The sequence below is a fragment of the Perissodus microlepis genome, chromosome 16 (genome assembly GCF_051167445.1).
Source record: "Perissodus microlepis isolate ML-2025 ecotype Zambia chromosome 16, ASM5116744v1, whole genome shotgun sequence".
Classification (NCBI taxonomy): Eukaryota; Metazoa; Chordata; class Actinopteri; order Cichliformes; family Cichlidae; genus Perissodus; species Perissodus microlepis.
Window position 1 is genome coordinate 18,429,097 of NC_140476.1, and position 23,373 is coordinate 18,452,469.

A 23,373-nucleotide genomic window follows, 5' to 3' on the forward strand; every position below is an offset into this window, starting at 1 on the left:
TGTTTTTGGTAGCAGGGAAGTCAGTTTACAACTTTACTGTTTTTGTCTTCATTTCTCATGTAAAACACCAGATACGCGCATTGACATATTTATTATGACAGTATATGAATAACGAAAGGTCTTTGAAGTTAGCCATATTTTGTGAATCATATATCTCATAGTGAGAAGACATGTTGCTCCTGTGGTCCTGTGTCTCAATGTTTTTTACTTACATGCATGAATCCCTTTACCCTTGGCTCAGTTATCCAATGCCGGAACACCCTGTCAATTCATGCAGCTGTCTAACCATCCACCCATCCATACATTTTTTAACCATTAGCCTAGGGGGAGGCAGGGTGGTAGCTGGAAAAGCTACCACACAGAGACACTCACCGATTTATATGCACACCTACAAATGTTTCAGAATTACCAATTAACCTGTCACGCATGTCTTTGAACTTTGGATGAGAAGGTTCAAACTTTTCTTGAAGAACTGTGCTAACACTGCACCACCATCCTGCCAAGAATCTGATTAATGTATAAGCTTATACGTAACTAATCTAAATAACAAGCTAGTTAGCCAACACCAAACCACAAGCTGAGTTTCCCAGCAGTAATGTGACCTCCTCCTTATTCTTGCACCCTTAGGGGTCGCCACAGCGGATCATCTCCCTCCGTCTCACCCTGTCTTTAGCAACATCCTTTGTCAGTGTAGCTTTTCCATCCAGTCAACTTAACATCTTCTCCATGTTCTCTCTTCACTCAGTTTAGTCATGAATAGACTTATTTTCATGAACACATCTGGGGCAATTAAGCATTAAGGATCTTGCCCAAAGACACTTGTAGACACACAGATTGTAAAATAGTTAAGGACTCAACCGCCGGTCTTCTGAATAGCAGGCATCATTTTAAATCCTGAGCCAGCATGAACATCAAGCTTCTTTGATCCATGAGAAGTGGGTAAGAAAAGAGGGTCAGTTCATCCAGGAGATTTGGCTAAAACACCCAAGACACGTTGCACTCATGTTGACAGCTTTTTTTTTAAGTGTATATGCATTATAAAAAAGCTTCATAGTAATTTCTGACTTTTAAGGTCATGATCGAGACAATCAAACACTCAGAATTTAACACCAAGATAATTTATAAATAAGTCTAGTTATTTTTGTTTTTAAAAAATATGCCTTTTTACCAAAGTTGACAACCATATTGAAAGTAACAGTAATTGGTTGATTGTCTTTATCAAAAAGAGTAATGACAAAAGAGTACAGTATGTGACAACGTGGAATTTGTGTGTACTTGTTAAAGATTTACCTGTAATGCTAATAGCAGCACATTGTAAAGAAAATCATCAACAAGTGGCTTAAATTCTAACTACTGCCAAGTGGGACCCAAACCTGCGGAAAATTCCGCCCAGCAGCAGACTGCAAAACATGTCAAGACCCAAAATGTAACACTGGAATCTGCAGGTCATTTTTGCAACTGCTGGTTTTCACAGTGCATGGCTCTATAATCGGATATTGTACAAATTTTACCTGAATGATTGGAATAAACATTTTCTGTCTGTAAAACCTCAGTGCAAAACTACAAATTGTCAAAATATAAGCAAAGACATGTCTTTGTGGAATCATGTGCTGTGGACAAAGACGTCTCACCAGAGTAAAAGTAGACATGACAGGCGCAGACCAAAGACAGTGTTTCAGGCGGGCCACATGCCGACTGTGAAGGATGATGTTGGAAATGTGGTTTGTTTGCCTGCCTTGACAACTGGGCAGCTCACAGTGAAATGAGCTGAAAGATCACGTTAAATCCTTTGTGTGAAACTTGAGGTTGAACCACAAGTGGGCTTTTTAACAGAACCTAAACACACTTACAAATACACCAAGCTATGACTTATAGAGGAAACTGAGGAATATGGACTGGAACACAATGAAATGTTGTGGTTGAATTTGAACGAGGCAGCGCGTCCATCCAGGAAAACCCTCAAACATTTTGCAACTGAAGAAACTGAATTAAAGAGTGGCCAAAATTTCCAGTAAGCCTATGTCAGAGAGTGATGGGCAACTATACAAGATATCATTTCTACTGAATTAGAGGCCAATTACTTTTTTAAATATTACAAAAAAATCCCTGTGGTTGTGATAAAGTATATTATATGTTGTGTAGACACTATTTTAAAGCAATTGTGTCTACAAGGCTATACTTTGTGCTCAGATTCAACCAAATTTTGCAAAACTGATTGGAAAATACTTCACAGTGCAAATGGATAATGACCCAAAGTAAAAAAGCAACCCAGGCTTCAAGCATTGCTGAGGATAAAAGTGGTTAAAACATGAGCTTGAACCAAGTCAAATAAAAAAAACAACAATTTCCATAGGATGTACTTTTGTTTCCAGATTGCTGTAGCATTATTAATCATCATTTCAGATTTTTACAGTCAGATCCATAATTTGTTGGATGAAGAGATTTTTTTTGTAGATTTGCTTCTTTACACCACCACACTGGCTTTGCACTCAACCAGTCAACATATGACTGAAGTGTAGACTTTACAGCTTAGCTTAGAGGTTTTCATAAAGTCGTTTTTATACACAGTCTCCCATTTTCAGAGGCTGAAAAGTAGTTGAACACTTGCTGTTCCGTCATTAATTTCATGCCAAATGAAGATGTAATATCTGAAGTTGATTTTTTCTCTGTAATTCTAATCATGAGGCCCAAAGGAATGTCAGTGCATATGAGGGAGGCCATCATTAGGCTAAACAAACAAAATAAACCTATCGGAGAGACAGCAAAACCTTTAGGGGTGGCCAAATCAATAGGAGGAATGTACTGGCTAACTTAGCAGCACCAAATGTCCTGGAATACCACAGAAGAGAACTAAAGTGTGGAATGAAAAAAATGTGTTCGCTGGAATGGAAAAAAAATTTCACAACATCTAATCAAGTCGAGAAGACTCTCGAGGATTCAGGCATACCACTGTCAAGGTCGACAATCAAGAGACGCCTTCATGAATGGAAATACAGAGAGTTTAGGTTTAGACTTTGTCAGAAACATATAAAAGAGTGCTGGAAAAAAATCTTTAGACAGATGTCAGCAAGATTAGACTGTACCAGATTGACGAGAAGAGAAATGTATGGAGCGTGGTGAGAAAGTGCTATGGTGTGGGTATGTATAGTGGTCAGTGGAACCAGGTCAGCAGTTCTTACTCATTATATCACTGCTGATAGAAGTGCCAGGGTGAATTCTGAAGTGTACTGGGCTGTACTCTGTGCTCAGATTCAGCCATGTTTTGCAAAACTGACTGAAAAATGCTTCACAGTGCTAATGGATAAAGACCCAAAGCAAAGTAAAAGAAAGGACATATTGTTCAATGACCAAACCAATCACCTGAGCATGATTTCTAGTTACTGTAGACAAAACTGAAGGCAGAGCATCTGACGAAAAGGAACTTATACCATTCGGTGATGATTCTAGACTTCATAAATCAAAATCAAATTCAAATTCAAATTTTATTTGTCACGTACACAGTCATACACAGTACAATATGCAGTGAAATGCTTAGACAACTGCTCGTGACCTAAAGAAAAAAAAGAAAAGGCTATGAATAAGATAGGAAATAAATATGAAAATTAAAAAGGGTAAATTTAACTAGGAAGGAATAAAATAAAATATAAAAATTAAAGTTAAAAATGAAATAACTGTACAACACAAATTAGAATGAAGGGTAAATTTAACTGGGAAAGAATAAGATAAAATATAAAAATTAAAGTTGAAAAATAAAATAACTGTACAACAAATACACAATACACAGTATAAAACTATATAAGAATGTATGAAGAAATATATATATATATATATATATATATATATATATATATATATATATATATATATATATATATATATATATATATATATACACACAATAACAGCAGCTGTACAAGTATTAACTGGAAATGAAGAATATAATGACCAGTGTTGTGCAATCCACATTATTTAGTGTCTTGTGCAGTGCAAATATGCTTAAAGTGATTAAGTGATGAAGTGAAAAACAATGTCCAGAATGTCCAGTGTGTGTGTAAGAACTATATGTGTGGGTCAGTACTGTGTGGTGGTGTGATTGAGAGACCGTATCGCCTGCGGGAAGAAGCTCCTCCTCAGTCTCTCTTTAAGGGTGATTCCAAATTATTTTCATCCAAGTATTAAAAACAATCATTATATTTAAAGCTTTACTATTTTGTCCATTTGGGCCTCTGAAAATAAACATAAAATGTGTATAAAAATTCCTAAACATTTAATGCAAAATCCTTGATATAATCCTTGATAGTGGACTTCAGGAAGACCAGGAAACACTTGACCCCTGTTTCAATCCAGGGGGTCAGTGTTGACATTGTGGAGGACTATAAATACCTTGGAGTACACATTGACAATAAACTGGACTGGGCTAAAAACACCACAGCACTTTACAGGAAGGGCCAGAGTCGTCTCAATTTTTGAGGCGACTGAGGTCCTTCAACATCTGCCAGAAAATGCTCAGGATTTTCTATGAGTCTGTTGTGGCCAGTGCGATCCTCTATGCTGTTGCATGCTGGGGGAGCAGGCTGAGGGTAGCAGATGCCAACAGACTCAATAAACTAATCCGTAAGGCCAGTAATGTTGTGGGGATGGAGCTGGACTCCCTCAAGGTGGTGTCGGAGAGGCGGATGCTGTCCAAGATAAAGACAATGTTGGATAACACCTCCCACCCACTCCATGACATGCTGGTCAGTCACAGGAGCACGTTCAGTGAGAGACTGAGATTACCGAAAAGCACCACTGAACGACACAGGAAATCTTTCCTGCCTGTGGCCGTCTCCCTGTACAAAGCATCCACTTAACACACTGGTTACTGCTACAACTACACATGTTTCTTTTCCAGCTATTTATTAATGAGTGACTTATGTATATATATATATGTATATATTGTACTATTCTTAGTTAGCGTATTGTCTGTCTTGTTAATGTTGGTTTATGTTGGTTTATAATGGAGCACTGTAACAAAAAAATAATTTCCCCCAGGGATCAATAAAGTATTCTGATTCTGATTCTGATTGTAAACCCAGCTGAATTAAAATTGAAAGTCTGCACAAACTGTACAGGGATGAAACTAGTTCACTAAAACTTGCCACAACAAATTATGGACCCAACTGTAAATTCATCTGGTAAGGGCATGTGGACCTCTTTTCAGAAGTGTAATCCAGCCTTATTTTTTTAAAAAAAGAAAAGAATTAATCATCAGTTTTTGCCTTGTGAAAAAAGTTGTTGTTTTTTTTTTCTTCTAAAATCTACATTATTTCATCACCTTTCCATGATTATGATTTACATTTTTAAGGAAATAGCCGCCTTTTTCTGTTGCCCTTGTCATTGTTGATGTTGTCATCAAAATTTAGTAATAAACATGTTTTGGACATGGGCCTGGTTGATGTATTTTATTGTTATTTAATTTTTACATTTTATTAAAGTCTGGAAATGTAACCCAAACGTTTACAAAATTAATATGCGGATACAATATTTGTAACAGACACTGAGGTGATGAAATGTGGCTAACGTTTTGAAATGTGAGTAAATCTGTTGTAGCTGTAACTTATTCTGGGGAGGGAAATATTGAACAGTCGTCACATGAAACAGTGTGTATTCCGTTAATGGATACGACACATTGGCTATATCGTGTTTCACTTGTGTTTGCAGCAAGTGAAGCAAATACTGCTACACTGGAATCGTGAGCGAACAACCTAGCTTACTGCAAATGGAAGAAAACTGGCTGTTTGAGTGACAGCCGCAGCAGCCAATCGCAATTGGCTCGGGCGAAGCTCTTTAAAGCTTCTGCTAATAGCCTTTGTGTGAAGGCGGGGAGCACTTCGCTCGGTTAGTCTGCTGATTAGCAACAAACAGAAGGTTACGAGTTTGAAAAATTGGACTATTTGACTACTAGAGCGGCGTTGTGGCGGCTGAAGGGGGGTGAACTATGTCGGGTGTCTGACCGGAGCTTGTTGGCTCGCTTTTGAAGGGGTCCGGCGGTGATTATTGCAACATTTTCGAGCTGGTCGGGGCGACCAGCCTCGCTTTTAGGTCGTCCAAGTCGCGATGCTGAGCTGATAGCTGCGTCATCATGTTGCTTCCGACTCGAGTTGGCGAAAAGAAATCACAAGTTAACGCCAGAGGTGAGGCTGCCCGCCGTCATCCACCCCCAGAGGCCACTCCCGACCTCTGAGACAGATGGAAGACGGACTGCCGGCGAGGGGTTGACGGTGAAGCCTGTTTACGCGGTCGTTGTGGTGACTTTACATCACTTGGCTTGGCGTTGTTGGCGCGATACTCTCCTGGGTTATTATCCACACTTGGAGGGATATTAAAAAAGAACCTGGTTGCCCGACAGTCGAAACCGAGAAATTGCTAAGAAATTTGACCAAACGTGTCCCAAGGAGGAAGTGTAACTATTGCATATTTAGGGATGTTTGGATAGAGAGAAGTGATGCTCTCATTGACAGCAAGGATACAAAGCAGGGGCAGGGAAATGCGGCTGATTCCCGTCTGACTTTTCTTCTGCTTTTCAAGCCACAATGAGAGGCGCTAGTTATTGAGAATTTACTCTGTGTGGTGCACTACATTTTGTCAGACTTTTCAGCTGAGTGTTTTCGTGCCTCTGTCGTCCTTTATCGCCTCATCCACGTGGACTTCGTTTCAGGTCGTTGGGTAAAGTTTCGTAAGAGGGCGATCCAGAAAGGTGGTGGTGGGGGTAGTCCTTCTGAGACTACAAAGTTGTATCTTTTTATTGGAATATAAATCCTCTTTTTTTTAAGAAAAAATGGCTTGCGACTGTTCTCACACCAACGCCCAATACGAAAACGCAGAGACGTGTTGCCCGTCCAAGCCCTGGTCGGATGGAGATAGAAAGCAATCCCGGCAGAAGGAGTCAGCGGGGTGCTCGAGTGGGCGTGGGTCCACCGCACGGTGGTCCCCCAACTTTGAGGTGATAGACGGGCTGCTGTATCGAAAGAAACTGGAAAGGGGCTTCATCAACTACCGGGAGGTTTTGAATGAGGACCGAAGACATGAGGCAATCTCCACTTTCCACATAAGGCGACCGGGCCAACGCCACCTCTCACTGGAAGAGACCTACAAATGCGTGGCTGAAAACTACTGGTGGGAAGGTATGAGCATCACTTTTGTCTTCTAAGTGTCTTGGTAAAGCATGCAAGTCATGTGTAGACTGCTACAAATGCATATTAATCTTATAACTGCCTACTAATGATGTTATCTATACACCAGCAGAGATTTAAGCATTCTAATTGTAAGTGTAGGGATATTTGAAACGGACTCACATATGCACAAGTGGTTGAATCAGTCAAAGATTGTGAGACTTATTCAGACATGAACAATAGGTGTTAATCACACCCCTTGCTGTTCTTTTTGGTGAGGCATTACCAAGTGTAGAGACAGTTGTGACACCTTTAAAACGATTAGCCCACTCCAGCCCAAAATCTTTCCTGTCTTTTGTTACCTCATGTTCTGATGTTTGAACAACTGCTTTCTTCACAGGGATGTACTTCGAGATCAGAGACTTTGTCCTCAGCTGTCCAGAGTGTCAGCACAACAAGAAATCGGAGGTGAGTGTACACTGGAATTGATGAACTGACAGCAAACGCTATCCCGGAGCCTTGTTTCTTCTCATCAAACTTTAAGCACCTCTTCATTTTTATGGAGACGGCCTTCTTTTTCGGCATCTCACACATTTTAATTCACACCTTCTAACTCATTCCCACTTACTCTCACGCTTGTCTCCTGGAAGTGCTTTCTCACACACACACACACACACACACACACAGCATACAACATACTCCCATAATGAAGTATTTTGATCTGTCTTTTTCGTTTTTGTCTGTGCCTCGTAGGAGCCGGGTGGCAGAGGATGTGTCACAAAGACAGTAGTGTCACACAGCTCCGACATGCTGAGCAAGCTGAGGAGTCAGCGTGAGGCAGGCCTGTTCTGTGACATTACCCTGCGGACGAGCGGGCGTTCCTTCTTAGCGCACAGAGCCGTCCTGGCAGCCGTCAGTGATCACTTTCAGGAGATCTTCACGGAAATGGACTCGAGCATGAAGGCAGACATAGATCTCACAGGTAAGAGTGGACACCTGGGTGCCACATCTCTCTACTTGAGCTGTTTTTTTGGGTAGGTGGTTGAAGGCAGACCAAAATACCTTACCGAGCCTGATCCTTCTCCTCACATCGGTCACTCAGCCCCCACAGGTGTCAAAACTTCAGTGTGAATATTTCTGGTCTAAATGCCTGAAAAATTGTTTAGTTCAATTTAATTAATATAGCACCAGATCACAACAGCAGTCACCTCAAGGCATTGTATACTTTAAGGTAAAAACCCTACAGTCACACAGAGAAAAAATCGGATGAGGTTCTATGAGCAAGCACTTGGCGACAGTGGAAAGGAAAAACTCCCTTTTAACAAGATCGCTCTTGGGGTGAGCGTACATTACACATTATATGTGTATTATATATGTTTAATCTATTCTCTTTACATAGAAAAGCACTTTTTGAAACAACCTCTGCCGCCCCTTTTGGATAGATAAAGTCCACTACTGTTTAAAAAAAAAAAAAAAAAAGTTTTACTATATATAAACTAGAGATGGACTGATCCGATATTAGGTATCGGTATCGGTCCGATACTGACCTAAATTACTGGATCCGATATCGGAGAGAATTAAAAAAGGTAATCCGATCTATTAAATATCAAAAAAGCACCTCACAAAACTTGCGACATGGCATAACTCGGCTCATAATCTTAGTACATCGGAGCAAAATGCGTCACGTGATAAAGCGGCTGTGGCGTGCAAGACCTGTCGGCGGTCTGGTTGAGTATTTGTAGCCTCGCTACCAAACCGGCATTTCATCTCCGAGAAAGTTATCCCCGAGAGAAGTAAAGCGAGTGTGTAAATTCATCTCTGAGTGTTTGTAAAGCATTCGAGCGTTAAGCTTAACAAACGATATATGGAGCAACTGCCTCTTCTCTCTCTCCCTCCCTCTCCTGCTGCTACTTCAATCATGAAACTGATTAATGATCAGCTGATCGGCTTTTCTGTCGCGAGCCCGTCTCTCTTGTTTGTTTATTGCCCACTTCGCGCCAGAAAGGGGAAACCAGCAGCTGAACAACAGCAGCACGTTTAAGCTTGATAAGCTGTTGTTAGAATTTATTTAATATTACTTTCTAAACCAGGATCTTTTTCTACGTAGCTGACGGCTGGTAACTGTGCAGGGGCGGATCTAGCAAAGTTTAGCCAATTGGGCCGATAGGGCATGAACAGGGAAAAGGGGGCACAAAGACATACTTTTCTTTCTTATTCTCATTTAAAATGTCTAGCTTTTAATAATTAATTATCTGAATCTTACACCCAAAGTTTTAATCTGATGTAAAATGTATAGAAGTCCATTACTGTATATAGTAACTATTAAGTCTAATATACCCTAGTAAGCTATAGTACTTTTTCTTTTGGGAAGGTACCATCTGTGCAGTCTGCAATTCTGTTGAAGAAAGATGTTGAATCTATTTAATTATTCTTGAAAAATAATTTATTTCTGTGCATTTTTTTTCACACTGCATCAAATTAAAGTTGATTACGTCGATTAAGCATCATAAGGTGGGGGGTGGTTCCCTATTTTTGTTTTTTTTTTTGCTGGGAGTTTGGAACCCTATTAGTTAGGTTGCTTACTCTTTAAAATACCAGAATAGGGAGGATAGACTAGGTTTAAGTTTATTAGATTGATCAGTTTTGCTGAACTATGAAATATTTTGGGTGCAGTGTATTTTTTGCATACAGGTATAACAGAATAGCTTTAGTGTTTTATTTTTTTTAAACTTGAGTTTGAACTTATACAAAATGCTGCAAGATATTAAAAAAACAGTTTTATTTATTAAAAAACACACTATATCTGATTCATATCGGTATCGGCCGATATCCAAATTTATGATATCGGTATCGGACATAAAAAAAAGTGGTATCGTGCCATCTCTAATATAAACATATACAAAAATTCAAAAGCTACATGCTTGTATAAGATCAACTGTGATAAAATATTTGTCTAATTTAAGAGAGTCCTGAATGTTGTTCCACCATTAAGAGACAAAATGGACATGTAGTTTTTTCCACTTCCCACAGGGATATCAAAGGTAACGGATTCCTGTGAAAAATCTATAACTCGTGTTTCAAAGCTATTCATGTGAGCATAAGTAACAAGGTACTTTGTTAAGGATGGCTTGGAGATAAAAGAGAAAACAGACTTGTTCCCTTTGAGTGTTAAGTTTTAGCCATTATACCGCTTATTTCAAAATGATGGTTGCTGAAACTGTCCCCAGTAATACTTGAAAGGGAGAACTGTGAGCATGAAGGGGCTTGAGAGTATTGGCAGTTACATAACAGGGGCTGCATCCAAAAACAAATTTGTGGCACTTTCACTCCTCCTTCGTGCAGCAAATGGTCAGGTTTATGGAGCACTAAGTATAATTAGGGTTTGGACTTAACTATTAAATAAATGAACAGGATAACTACCAATCTGAGACCGTTTTGACTGCAGCACAATGAATGATTTCCAAGAAAGGCTCTCAGAAAAGTGCGTGTTTGTCTGAACTCGTCACATCTCCCAGATTTTTGCCTCACTTTTGAATGCTGGCATTAAGAAATGGCGTAAATACGTCTAGCTTGTGATATGGTCGAGCTGCAGACTGTATATTATGTTTCAATTTTAGGATAACCCAACCCTTATTTCCATCATCCATAAATCTACACATTACTGAATTAAATGTTTGTTTCTTTTTTCCCTTTAAAACATCAGATAATGCTAAAAAATGTCCATTATAATTTGTGTGCTCTAGACAACTTTCCCATTGTTCATTTTTCCTCTTTTTTTTTACATGACTTATTGTCCAAAATCTAAAAGATTTTTTTATTCATTTTCATGAAAATTAATGCACCCATTTGAGAAGATTGTACCAGCAGACTTTTGCTCGCCAGTCATTATTTAGTAATCAGAACACTGACTGTCTTTCAAGCAAATGGTAAATACAATGTTGCAGCTCCAGTCAGTAATAAACTTAATAAACTGCAGTCAACATTGTCCCTTGCCCTGTTAACAATAATTCCAGGTTAGAGCAAACAGTAGAGTCATTTATAATTCTGAGTGATTTATTACACAGATTTTAATGAATACACATTTATTAAGAGACTGAATGCAAATAATGCAAACTCCTGACATTAGGTAAGAAAATTAACGTCTTATCATTGCTCAAACAATAGTGTGAAGGAAACTTAAGATGTAATCATATCATCCAGTTTAGGCAGAGAAGGCTGATTCAGAGGTCTTTGTGATGACATTTGGCATTTTGTAAAGACGTAATCACTCTAAAAATTCAGACTTAGAGAATCTGGTCCTTAAAATGGGATTTGGCTGTTGTCTGTGTTATCATTTACTTATCTTTGATGTGTGTTCTTACATGAGAGCAGAAGTGTCCATGATTAAAGGAGTTGTTAATTTGTCGTCTTGTTTCAACTGTCATGTTTACACTTTGCTCCCTCTTGGAGTGCTCTCCCTCTGATCTTCTGTTTACACCAAATTGCTTTCATCTCCCTCTTCTCACCCTCTGATTGACCAGTGATCTAATTAAAGGCTCCTTTTAACCCCCCAGGTTTCAGTGAGGACAGCCTTCTCTCTCTGCTGGATTTCTCCTATTCCTCCACTCTATGTGTTCGCCGTGAGGATCTACCTGAAGTCATTGCCATGGCCCGCCACCTGGGCATGTGGCTTGCAGTGGAAGCCTGCTCTGCCCTCATTAAAGAGCAGGAACAGCAACTTCATCCAAACTCAGCCTATGTTGGTTCGTGCCGTGAGCGTCATCACCACCAGAGGGAAAGCAAAAGGAAAAGGGTTTTGGGATTAGAGGACAATGTGAACGCCGCCTTCAGTCTAACACTGGATGCATCAGACGAGTCTTTTGAAGGAAGTCCCAGCCGCAATTTGCGCAGAACGCCAAAATCCCAAAACGGCCACCCTCTAAGTCCCTCACACAGGATGAAGCTTATGGACTTTAAATCGCCCTCTTCAAAAAAGGCCTCCACACCTCGAAATGCCACATCTACCCCACAGTCACAGAGTTACTCACCCGTATCCCCATCGAACACCCGTCTGCTCCGCTCCACTCCTGGAGCTGCCAAGCAGGTTCAGAGATTGCTGCCAATGTCGGAGACCTCTCAAAAAAACAAAAAATCTCATCCCATCTCCCAGCTTTCCTGCTCTTCTAGATTGAGACCTGACATGGTGTGCAGCCCTGTGAGGGTTAAGCAGGAAGTTGAGGAGGTTGGCGAGGATGAAGAGGATTATGCCAGAGCACAGGAAAAGTACAAGTTGATGAATGTTCTGGGGTTACAAAGGACTTCTCTCCTCCCCAGACCAGAAGATCTTATTGGCTGGAGACAAAAGAAGCGACTAAGAAAGCTGAAGGCCAACAACTATTCACTCACCAAGCGCCGGAAACCCCGTTCACCGTCCCCGGGACTATCATATGGGGATGTGACTCTGGCGTTTCCCCTCTGCAACCCTGTTAACACTCACCTCCTCCATAAGCCTGTGAAGACCAAACCTGCTGCAGCAGCTAGCACAGAGAAGATTACAGCTAAGAGGCCAAAAACCACTCGGAAGCGTGTTCCTCCCAGTGACAGGAGCATGCGAAGTAAAGGGGTGTTACCTGACATGTTCCAGCCTATATCCAGGGTTGCCTTTGGGGGGAGGCAACTGAGACAATCCGTGAGGAAGGGTGACGGTTCCCACCTTCATTCTCAGCAGCCTCTGCGACGTGGCTCAAATAAAAAGCTAGTCAGAAACAAAGTCAGGATCAAATCAGAACCAGCTGAATACGCTCTCTCTGGTCTCCGATTTTCATCAAACAATTACTGCGGCCACACACCCCACAAATCTTTACCTTCCCAGAAGATACAGGCTAGAAATAAGGTCGCTGTTGAGACAGTCAGAACACTGCGATACAACAGCAGCCGTCCTGCAGCAAAGGCTAAACTCAGACGGGGCTCCACGAAGGAGGCGAAGAAGGTGAGGTGTAATGCCAGAGAAGAGGGAAGAAAGGTGGGAAGCCAGGGGCTAAGAGGGACCATGGACACTAGACCAAAAGTGAAGGAAAATAAACCTGATGGGCTCCAGTTTTCAGAGCAAGCACCTCCACCGTCCATCTACGACCACCCTCTTTATAAAGTCATCAAAGAGGAACCAGCAGAACCTGTGCCAGTTGGAGCTTTCCCTGATCCTCCCTCACCAGACCTGGGTAAACGCCAGAGCAAGCCCCCCATCAAGTTACTGGACTCCGGCTTTCTGTTTAGCTTCTGCCGGCCAGCAGGGGGGCCCATGTCCGGACTGAAGAAAGAGGAGGAGAGTGTTGATATCTGCTTAACACGCTCTGTGTCACAAGTTGGAGAGAAATTTGAAGCAGAAGAGTTACCCCACAGGACTCTGAGAGCCAGAGGGCCACCCATCCTGCCGGTGGTGAAGAGGGAGAGAGAGGAGAGGAAAGTGACCCAAGTTAAGGGCCGTAGACCCAGGCCCAACCCTCGAAACACTTTACCTCTAGCCAGGTGTGCTAGGTCAAAACCTGCAGGGACCATGCCAAAGGTAAAAATAAATAATTAAATAAAAAAATACCAAGTAGCAAACTATAGTGACGATTATGATCTCATGCTTGCTTTTATATCTAATTTTATAACTGTACAGTCTTTGTTTGAAGCATCGCCTGTGGCGCCTAATCTTTTAAAAGCATTTAATCATTTCTATCTAAAAAAATGTGAATAAAACTCATTAACTAATTATTTTATTTTATTTTTCTCTAGCAACAAGGTAAGCTCCTCGCTCTGAGCAGTAGGAGCTGTGCCATGCTGGATGCTGTACGTCGGGCACGACTAAAGCAGCTCAGAGGGCCTCGTAGTCAGGCCCCCAAAGTTCCCAAAGCAGCCCACGCCTGTCTGCAGTGCTCAGCCTCCTACAAGGATTGTGATGCCCTAATTATGCATCGCCTTAGGCACATCGAGGGCAAGCACTGGCCATGTCTGGTAAGCACCAAGGAATTCAAATATTAGTTTTTCTGACAACATCATGTTTTAGTACCTGCTCGGCTCACTTAGAACCCCAGATGAGCAGATACTAAAAGAAAAAGTACCGGGTACTATAGCCCAATGGGAAAACACCGAAAACCGTGGCGAACCATGCCAAGTCGATCCGAGTTGGTACTAACAGAAAAGGGGCTTTAGTGACCTTTCAATGCATCTTTGGGACAATACTACCTTGTGTCTAAGATCTTTTTCTCCTGCTGCTCTGCTCAGGGTGTTAGAAAGCATTGAGGTGATACTATTTTCATGTGGCATTTAGACAAAAACACAAGGTCTGTTACTTCTAGCTTTCTTTCTAATAGACCAAGCACAGCCTTTATTTTTAAACTTACACTGGTGGCGACTTTGGTCAGAAGATGTAGCGAAGTTTGAGAGACCAGAAGTGTTGTTCTTAAAAACCTTACAACAAACATGAAACCATTCTGTCTGAATGAAACAGGGCTTCATATTAGTTTACTTGACCTCATTTGTAGTTTTAATTGCAAACCAAAAGAAAAATGGATGACTTTATATAGGCTGACAATAATTTTAGCACCAAATATGCCCATGAAATTAAATGGAGTTGGTCAACAGTTTTCTACAGTTTTTGGTTTGAACAGCGTTTTCTTGAAATATAAGGTGAGTCAAAAAGAATCAAAGTAATGGACATGTTCACAAGTGCTCAATTAGGCCTTTACACTAGTACCTACTGAGGTCTGTTCGGCACAGCTCAACACAGCTTTCAGGGTTTTCCATTGGGTCACAGTACCTGGTACTTTTTTTTTTTTTTTTTTTTTGTACATACTCCTCAGGGGTTCCAAGTGATTCGAGGCTATCCAAAATGTGACATCAACAGAGAGCATGCCATGGCTGGCCAGTGCCGTTACTCAATGAGTCATGATAGTATCTCTTTGCGAAAATCAAAACCACCATTTTTCAAACACAGCAACGAGGGAGAGAGCTGCTCAAAGAACAACACTATGGTCCCAGAGTCTGACAAAAAGCCACAGACCGAGCAGCAGCTATACCATTGCCTCGAAGTCCTCTTTTGTTGTGGTGTTCGTGTTGTGTACAAATGACATCACAGGACTTTTGACTGGGTTGATTTAACGATGGTACTTGATTGTAATTGAAACTGAGTCAAGTTGAGGCGAGTCTAACTCATCCCATACTTCTGAAAGCATGTCTGGAGAAACTGTAGCCGCTGCTGTAATCCTACAAACACGTGAAACTTACAATTCTCCTCTTTATAACAGCGCCTGTTTCGATTGTTACCAGTGAACGGCTGCGGAATAAAGGCACTTTGAAATTGGATCATTCTTTTTGTAGCTCAGAGCTATTTCTTTCTCAAATTTGGTGGAAGTGTTATCTTGTCACCAGCAATGCGCACATAAACGTATCAAAAAGGCAGTGGCCACAATGACTCAGTTGCCATAGGTGTAGTTCTTGTCTAACAAAGTCTTTCCTGCTTTTTGGGTGGCATTGAGGCACTTGGGAGTTTTGTTAAATTGCAGCATCGCAGCTCTTTTCCAGTTATTTCTTTGTTATTAACACTTTCTATTCCCCTCTGCTGCAGCTCTGCAGTAAGACGTTCTTTCGACTAAGGAATGTACGGAATCACATCCGCACCCATGACCCCAAGTTGTATAAATGCCGGAGTTGCATTGCTGCTGGTTCGTGAGGAAGCTGGAGGACCTGCTCATGCACTGAGACTAAGGTGAGTCGAAGCGACGCCTTAGAAAACTGAGCTACACATCAGTCAGTCATCTTTCATAGTGCTGCCTGATGTGATTGATGAGTGGGGAAGATGAATGTTTAGTTGTCCTTTGCTCTTCACACTTCTCGCAGATGGGGGGGGGGGGCTATCAATACCCTTACAGTTCAGTATGATCATCTGCTCAATACCTGCATTGATTTTTCTTCAGTGTCTCGTCTGTTTCTTAACACTCGTGTTTATTTTCCAGGATGATGGCTGTCTGTGTCTCAACGCCAGGGAACGGGCCAGAGCCAGAGTCACATGATCGATCTGCAGCGTGTACATAATGCATCCACCACACACAAGCACAACGGCCTGTGGAAAGGCATAATTACTCGAGCTTCTAATCATTGCCGTTGCCAATGATTGCTAATGTTATTTAAATAACCAAACCAAGGTTTCTGTTCCTGTTTGCTTTTCCGTACATACAGAAGTTTAAACTTGAACATTACACTCAGGGGGCGGGGAATGTGATGCCACGTTATGAAGTGATTTAACATCACTTTTGTGTACAATATTGAAATATAAAGTGATTGTTATAACTATTACTTCTACTTAATGTCATCTTTATTTTTCTATGTATAGATTACATTTGGAGTGCACTTATATCATAGCTTATGTTGTAAACCTAAGAAGTAGTACTGAAATCGAAGGTTTGGAGTTCAGAGCGGGAATACTTGAAGTGGTGCAAGTGCTGAAGGGAATACTTGAAGGTGGAGGTGGGATTTAGGAGTGAGCCTTTCCTTGAGGTGTTTCAGTGGGTCTTTTGTCTTTTGGTGTGAAAACTTTTAAATGACTTCACTAGTCTTTCCCTCCTTTTGTATTGATCTGCTAATCTTCACCTAGTCCCGGAGCCTGTGGTTTGACCCGGGGGTGGGGGGTGCTGGGTGTGGTGAAACCACTGCATGTGTATTTCCAGGCCATTTGTAGTAGTCCCCCCCCCCCCCCCCCCCCACACACACACACACACACCCGTCCCTTCATCTTTTCTAAGGCTGCCACTTTAAAAAAAAAAAAAAAAGAAAAAGAAAAGGGAAAGTGTCTCGTTTTTTAATGTGAATTTCTGAACTAGTAATCAACACAACTGTCATTACAGATGTTTTATTGATTGTTTCCTCCACTTAAATCCAAGCTAAGACGCTCATCTTGTTCTACTTCAAATTCTACTGAGTAAATGCAATGTGTGCACATACAGAGATGTCTATGTTTCACAGATTGATTTTAGAAATAAATGAGCTGTCTCGCGCTATCTGTAAAGACTGAATAAATTTTTGCCTTTTGTATCCTTTTATTCCAATTTAAGTATATATATTATATTATATATATGAATGAATGATATAGTACGCTTTTGTAAGTGCAAATGGTGACAAAAGATTCAAAACTGCATGCCTGGTACAGTTTCATGCCAAAATCTAAGCAGGAAACTTAACCTTAAAATTCAAGGGGACTTTTTTTGTTGAAGATTTAGTTAGCATCTAGAAAATGGTGTAGCTTTGTGCTTGTCTGTATTTTTGTACAAGGGACATAGTTCCTCATATCTCTCGAGGGAATTCCATTTGCCATTGTTCAACAATAACTCAAAAACAAGGAGAGATTGTGACCATATTTCACATTAGTTGTATAATGAATTTATTACTTTTTGATGCTCACCGGTTACATTTCTTCACTGCATATGACTCTCGGCAGAGATTCATCTAACCTGCAACCTAACTGGTTGGCAGAGGCACTCAACTACAAGGTACTAATTGGAATTTGTCATTTTAGTTTCAGTCCTTTTGGTAAATATTTTGTAATTATAATTAAGGAAGCTTGTTTCCACCAACGAGAAAGATAAAAGATTGCTCTCCAGAAGTCCACATTTCAATTTAAGTACAAACGTTTCACTTAGAAGTTTGAGTCACTCATTTTAAATTTTGACTTGGCTATAAAAAAAGTTTCCATATGTAACAGTAGGTGTCACTTTTTAAAAAGGGGAAAAATCCAGGCCCAGCTTTCCTGTCTCGCTCTTAAAATTTTCATAATTATTTGGGTTTAAAAAAATGTTTTTTGATCCTCCTCAGTGTTTCAATCAGAAGATCTGACATTGCACAGTTTTCAGAATGCATATATGCATCGATAACTGATCTTGATTATGTGATATATTACATTAGTCTGTACTTTTTCACTACTATAATGCAAATTATAAGTAATTTGACTCTATAGGATTTTTCCTCTGGAAAAATAAATTTTGAAAAATTGATTTGTTAAAGCAGCTGAAATGATGTTCTTGTGCGCAATGGTGCAGAGGGTGGCCATTCATTATAGATGGATGGATGGATGGATAACAGTTTTCTCAGTGACGACCTCTCCACCACAGCTTCAAACGTGCCCTAATCATTTCACACAGTCTACTGCTATCACCAGTTCGGATGCTTCTCCCCCAGCAGAGTACATAAAGTACACTGAATAATCTCCGAACCTGTCCATCTTTTTTTGGCATACAACCTCTGTGTTGGTCTGCCAGTTTAGGCTCTTGTAGATGCGGATTCACACATGCTTGTACTCCACCAAGCTCCAACGTAGATCATCTATGCTGCTAAGACAAGAAAATGTGTAAAGCTGTTAGAATTTGAACATTCTCTTTAGCAACATCCATTTGAAACACAGTCTACAGACGTGGTTACAACCACAATCTTCTCTGTGGCTTTCCTCTTTTCCTCCTGCCTGGCACCTCCATATTCAGGATCCTTTTGTCCAGCATGTTTACTATACCAAAGCCCTGTCTCTCTAACTTTGTCTCCAAATTGCTCAAACCGAGCCGTCCCGCTCATCAATGATGTAAATCTGAACATCTACAACTCAGCATCCCGCAAACAAGAAAAGGCTTAGAGCCAATCCATGGTCTAATTCCAACCCCACCTTGAACCCATCTATCACTTCACTGCTGTCTCGCTGTCCTCAAACATGTCCTGCACCACCCTCACATACTTCTCTGCCACTACGGGCTTCCTCCTCCTAAATATTAAGGCTGATTGTTTTTCACATTTCTCAATTCTCAATCTAGCTTGAGTACAGCAGAGGGCACATTTTGAAGCATTTGCACAGGTGTTCCTGAGCAAACCACTGAAACTTGAACTGCCCTGCAGCTGACACGATGTAAGGGGGGAAAGAGAAATTTTTACTGTAACAATTACAACTGATCAAACCCGACAAAGCACTCTGCATAAAGCATCACGTTTTAGACTTGTCTTTTACTCACAAAACACATTTGCGTGAATCAACAGGATATTTGCTGGAATATTTCACATAAATGCCATGGGAAATAATAATACTTGGACTCTTCATTAAAAAAAACAGTACCCAAACCCGACACTAGATGGCAGCCTACACTAGTGGATAACAATGCATGCTCAGTAACAATAAGACTACAATGCAAAATGGTTCCAGCAGAGCTCTGAAAACCTTCAGACATCTCCCAGTGTAGAGGGGAAATAAGAACGGTGTGATTATTTCGTGAAAACTCTCCCTCTGACTTCATAAATATAGCAATTACCTTAATTTTCCTATAACTAATTATTCACACACACACACACACACACACACAATAGGAGAGCATTACAGCGATTCCCGCGAAAACTGCAAATAAGGTTAAAAATTGTGGTTTTGAGTGAGACTCAACACTTTGCAGTTGGGAGTTAATTAAGCAAAGACGCTGAATAAAAGTACGTTGACCCCGCACTTCCATTAGCCTCGGTTCCCGGTGCAGCTTATTATAGTATAAAACTCCTGAGTGGCCTCACACTGCAGCATTATTCGGGGGCTTGGGTGTACTTTTTCAGACTCATAACCAACAGAGCTTACTTAGGTTACCCTTGCTTCACCGCCGACTGCATATGCGGGCTTATGTGAGTTTAGGGAGCCATGGAGAGTACGCCCAGGAACAGCTGACAATTTATGCTAGTGGGGCCCCCACATTCTCAGAGAGAGAGGGGGAGTGAGGTGGGTAGGTGGGAGAGAAAGAGAGGGAAAGAGAAGAAGCTAGAGGAGGAGAGAGGAGGGGAAAGAAAAGGAGGGGGACCGAGAGGGCAAGAGGGGTGAGGAGTAAGGATGGTTGGGGGGCGAAGCAGACGTGAGTTGTTGGGGCGCGAGAGAGGGGGGAGGAAAAAAAAGGCGAAGGAGAGAGGGGGAAAAGGGAGGCTGTCTTGTTTGTAGCTTGTCAGCAATTGCTTGAGACAAGCTTCCCCTCCATGTGTGAAAGCTACTTGGCATGGAATGCTTGGACTGTACCAAGTGCTGACAGGCTGGAGGGGGGGACAGAGGAACAGACCCGGATTGAGGAGCCAGTGTGTGGCTGAAGTAATCCTTCGGCAGTGTCGGCTCTTTGATGTTGTATCTTTTTGGATATGTGTGTGTGTGTGTGTGTATGTGCGTGTGCTTGGAGAAAGGAGGGAGGGAGTTGTGTGGGTGTGAATGGGGCTGGAGAGAGAGCGTTCTGTATGGATATGTGCTCTCTCTCCCCAGCAGCAACAAAAGAGAGGGAATGCTCCCCCCATCGCCGGCTCTCAAGAGAAAGAAAGAAAAAAAAAGGAAAAGATGATGAAACCTGAAGTGGTCATGCAATGTGATTTGTGTGTGTGTGTTCATATAGGCACACAGACGTTATGTGCGGTTGCATATATGTGTGTGTGTGTTTGTGTGTGAATGTCAGCGTGGATAGCTTCTCCAGTTTAATCTGTTTACTAACAATCTGCTTGAATCCTGTTTGTGCTGTTTATGTTTTTGTGTGTTTCGAACATCGTCTGTGGGTGGGTTTGTGCGTGCACATTTGTCCCTGTGCCTCTTTCAGTGTGTTATGTGTTTTCTCCCCAGTAGAGGATGTTATTGTCTTAAGATTATGTTGGCGTGTGTATGTGCATGCACTGGGGGTCAACCTCCAGTAGCCTGTTGCTTTCTGCTGCTGACTGCTCTCTCAGCTTCCCATCAGGAGGAATGCAGACTGAGACGAATTCCTGCAGGATTCCTCATCTCTGGCTTCATTATTCCCACTGCCGCTGCTGAACAAACAAACACACACACATACAAAAAGAAGAAGAATACACACAAGCACACACGTTTCTGCTATTTTCTGACCCAAACAGGAATGGGCTATCCCAAAACCGGGAACTGACTCCAGTCTTAATGATGAACCCAAAAAACTTGAACGGCTTTCTCCGCTTTCTTCCCGTACTTTCCTCCTTATCTCTTCTCTCACTTTTCCTTGCTCCTGGGCTTTCTCACATTCTCCTGATTGCATGGTCTGCTGTTGGTAGGCACACCATTTTTGCTTCCATACTCCTTCTTTCTATCTGTATGTGTGTGTGTGTGTGTGTGTGTGTGTGTGTGTGTAGAAAAGCAGTAAAGTTTGACAACGTCCAGTCAGCAGCAGAAAGCTACAGATCTGTGTCCTCCGTGTTACACAAGGAACTGAAAGATCCTCTCATCCCTTCACCCCCACTCATCATCTGTTTCCAGGGCCCATGGTTAAAAAAAAAGCGAAAAAAAGGAAGAGGCCAAGAAACTGGATGCAATTTTAAACGAATTAGGCCGTGAATAATTTTCATGATGTCAAAATGTATTGGGGTGAAGGCGTTTATGTAATTGGAGCACTTGGTTCACTGCAGCTTAAGACAGGAAATTTTTTATTTAGACGGGAGCGCATGCAATCCTTAATGAACACACACACACACACACACACACACAAAATCAGTGGCTTACATGTTTAATTTGTGCACGTATGCACCAGCAAAACACCCACGCAAACACCTGAGTGATGTAGTGAATACACTCGGCTGTGCTGACCTCATTTACATGTCCTCTTGAGGAGGTGTACTGTAAAGGAGGGGACAAGGCAGAAGGAAGCATGGGTTTAGGGGAAAAGGAGAGAAAAAGAAAGAGAAGGAGAGGTCGGGAGGAAAGATGAGGGGTGAGGATACTAAGGCACGAAAGTAGGTGTGTTGAAAGGAGGGAACAGGAAAGGAGAAGAGGAGCAGAGACAAGGGGGGGGGAGGAAGAAAAAAGTAAGAGAAGGAAGGTGGCGATGTTAAAACAAGAAGCACTTTGCCATGTGAATATGAGGCAAAAAGGGGGACAGGAAACACTTGGATTTGAGGAGAGGAAATCATGAAAAGAAGAAGGTGTGAGATGTAAATATAAAGGGAGGGGGGGGTAGAAGGGGAGGGATGAGGAAATAAGGCAGGGAAAGAGGAAGCAGGTAAGGGCATTTATGGAGGCGTAAAAGATGGGGGGTAAAAGGATAGATGAAAGAGAGGGAAAGTTGAAAGGTAAAGGGGGTGGAGAAATGAATGAAGACTGTGGCCAAGGAAGGCAGGGATGGAGAGAGGGAGGGAGGGAGACTGGGAGAGGAGGGAGTGATAGAGGGAGGGAGCGAAGGGAAAGGGAGGAGGGTTGATCTCTGGGGTTTGAAGCACATTAGTATTCATGGGGAAGAGGAGGCCACAGACAGCAGAGAAACAGAGGGACCAGACTGAGAGCAGCATACCACACACATACACACACACACACATACACACACCCAACATAAACACACTCACACCACATCTAAGCAAGCACCCACACTTCTCTCTGTATACGTGCCTACACACACACACACCGTTTTATGTATTGCGTGTTCTTCATTGGTACAGAGGTCCTAGCCACTCCTTGTGCTGATATGCAAACAGTATGCTAAAAGGCAGCAGAGACAACTGCGCTCCATCTATCCTAATATCTGCAGGTTGCGCACATTAACGTGGATACGGGCCCCCGGAAATCCTCCCAGGAGAAGCTTTAGCGGTCGAGGCCTGTGAAACCGCATTCACCCCCGCTGGCCTCGGATCGAATCCCGCCTCAGAAGCATCTCTCCTGTGTTTTCACCACTTTCCCCCTCCCTCCTTCTCGGTCAATGAAAGCAGAAGATACTAGTGGGCTGTGCATGACGTCTGTCTGCCTGTTTTTTCTTTTTCTTATTCTATTAATTTTTTTTAAAAAGGAGATCTTAACGGCTACCATGTACCTACAGACGACGAGAGGAAGTGAAAGCAGTGGAAGTGATTCATTTCACCGTGGGAGAGAAGGGCCGGTCTGAGCTCTGGGGAGAAGGTGTAAGACAGAAAAGATTCCTATCGTGTTGGAGGCCACTTGCAAAACACCTCTGATGGTGGCAGGAGGAGAGCAGAGAGAGAGAGGAGGGGAGGAAAAAGTGGCAACACTCTCTGGGTGTTCTATTCTTAGTCTCACTCTCCTCAGACTTTGGATGTATATGTGTGTGTGTGCATGCGCGCATGTGTGGGTGGGCAGGTGGTGTACAGCTGACAGTTGATTTGCTGTGACACCAGACACACTGGCTGCCTTGGACTCCCATGGCCTAGATATCACAGTCTCCTGGAAGCCCCCTCACACTCTGTTTCACACACACATTCTCTCTCACACACACACACA

At 42.0% G+C, this 23,373-nt stretch overlaps 1 protein-coding gene across 1 annotated transcript; it reads left to right on the plus strand.

Moving 5' to 3' along the window:
• Positions 1-5,837: 5,837 nt before the first annotated feature.
• On the plus strand, positions 5,838-17,209 carry LOC146370726 (uncharacterized). Its single transcript, XM_084908348.1, has 7 exons — positions 5,838-7,163; positions 7,552-7,619; positions 7,905-8,133; positions 11,705-13,692; positions 13,908-14,126; positions 15,739-15,879; positions 16,127-17,209. The coding sequence occupies exons 1-6, from the start codon at positions 6,818-6,820 to the stop codon at positions 15,841-15,843; spliced, it is 2,955 nt and encodes a 984-aa protein (XP_084764474.1). The 5' UTR covers positions 5,838-6,817; the 3' UTR covers positions 15,844-15,879; positions 16,127-17,209.
• The last annotated feature ends 6,164 nt before the right edge of the window (positions 17,210-23,373 follow it).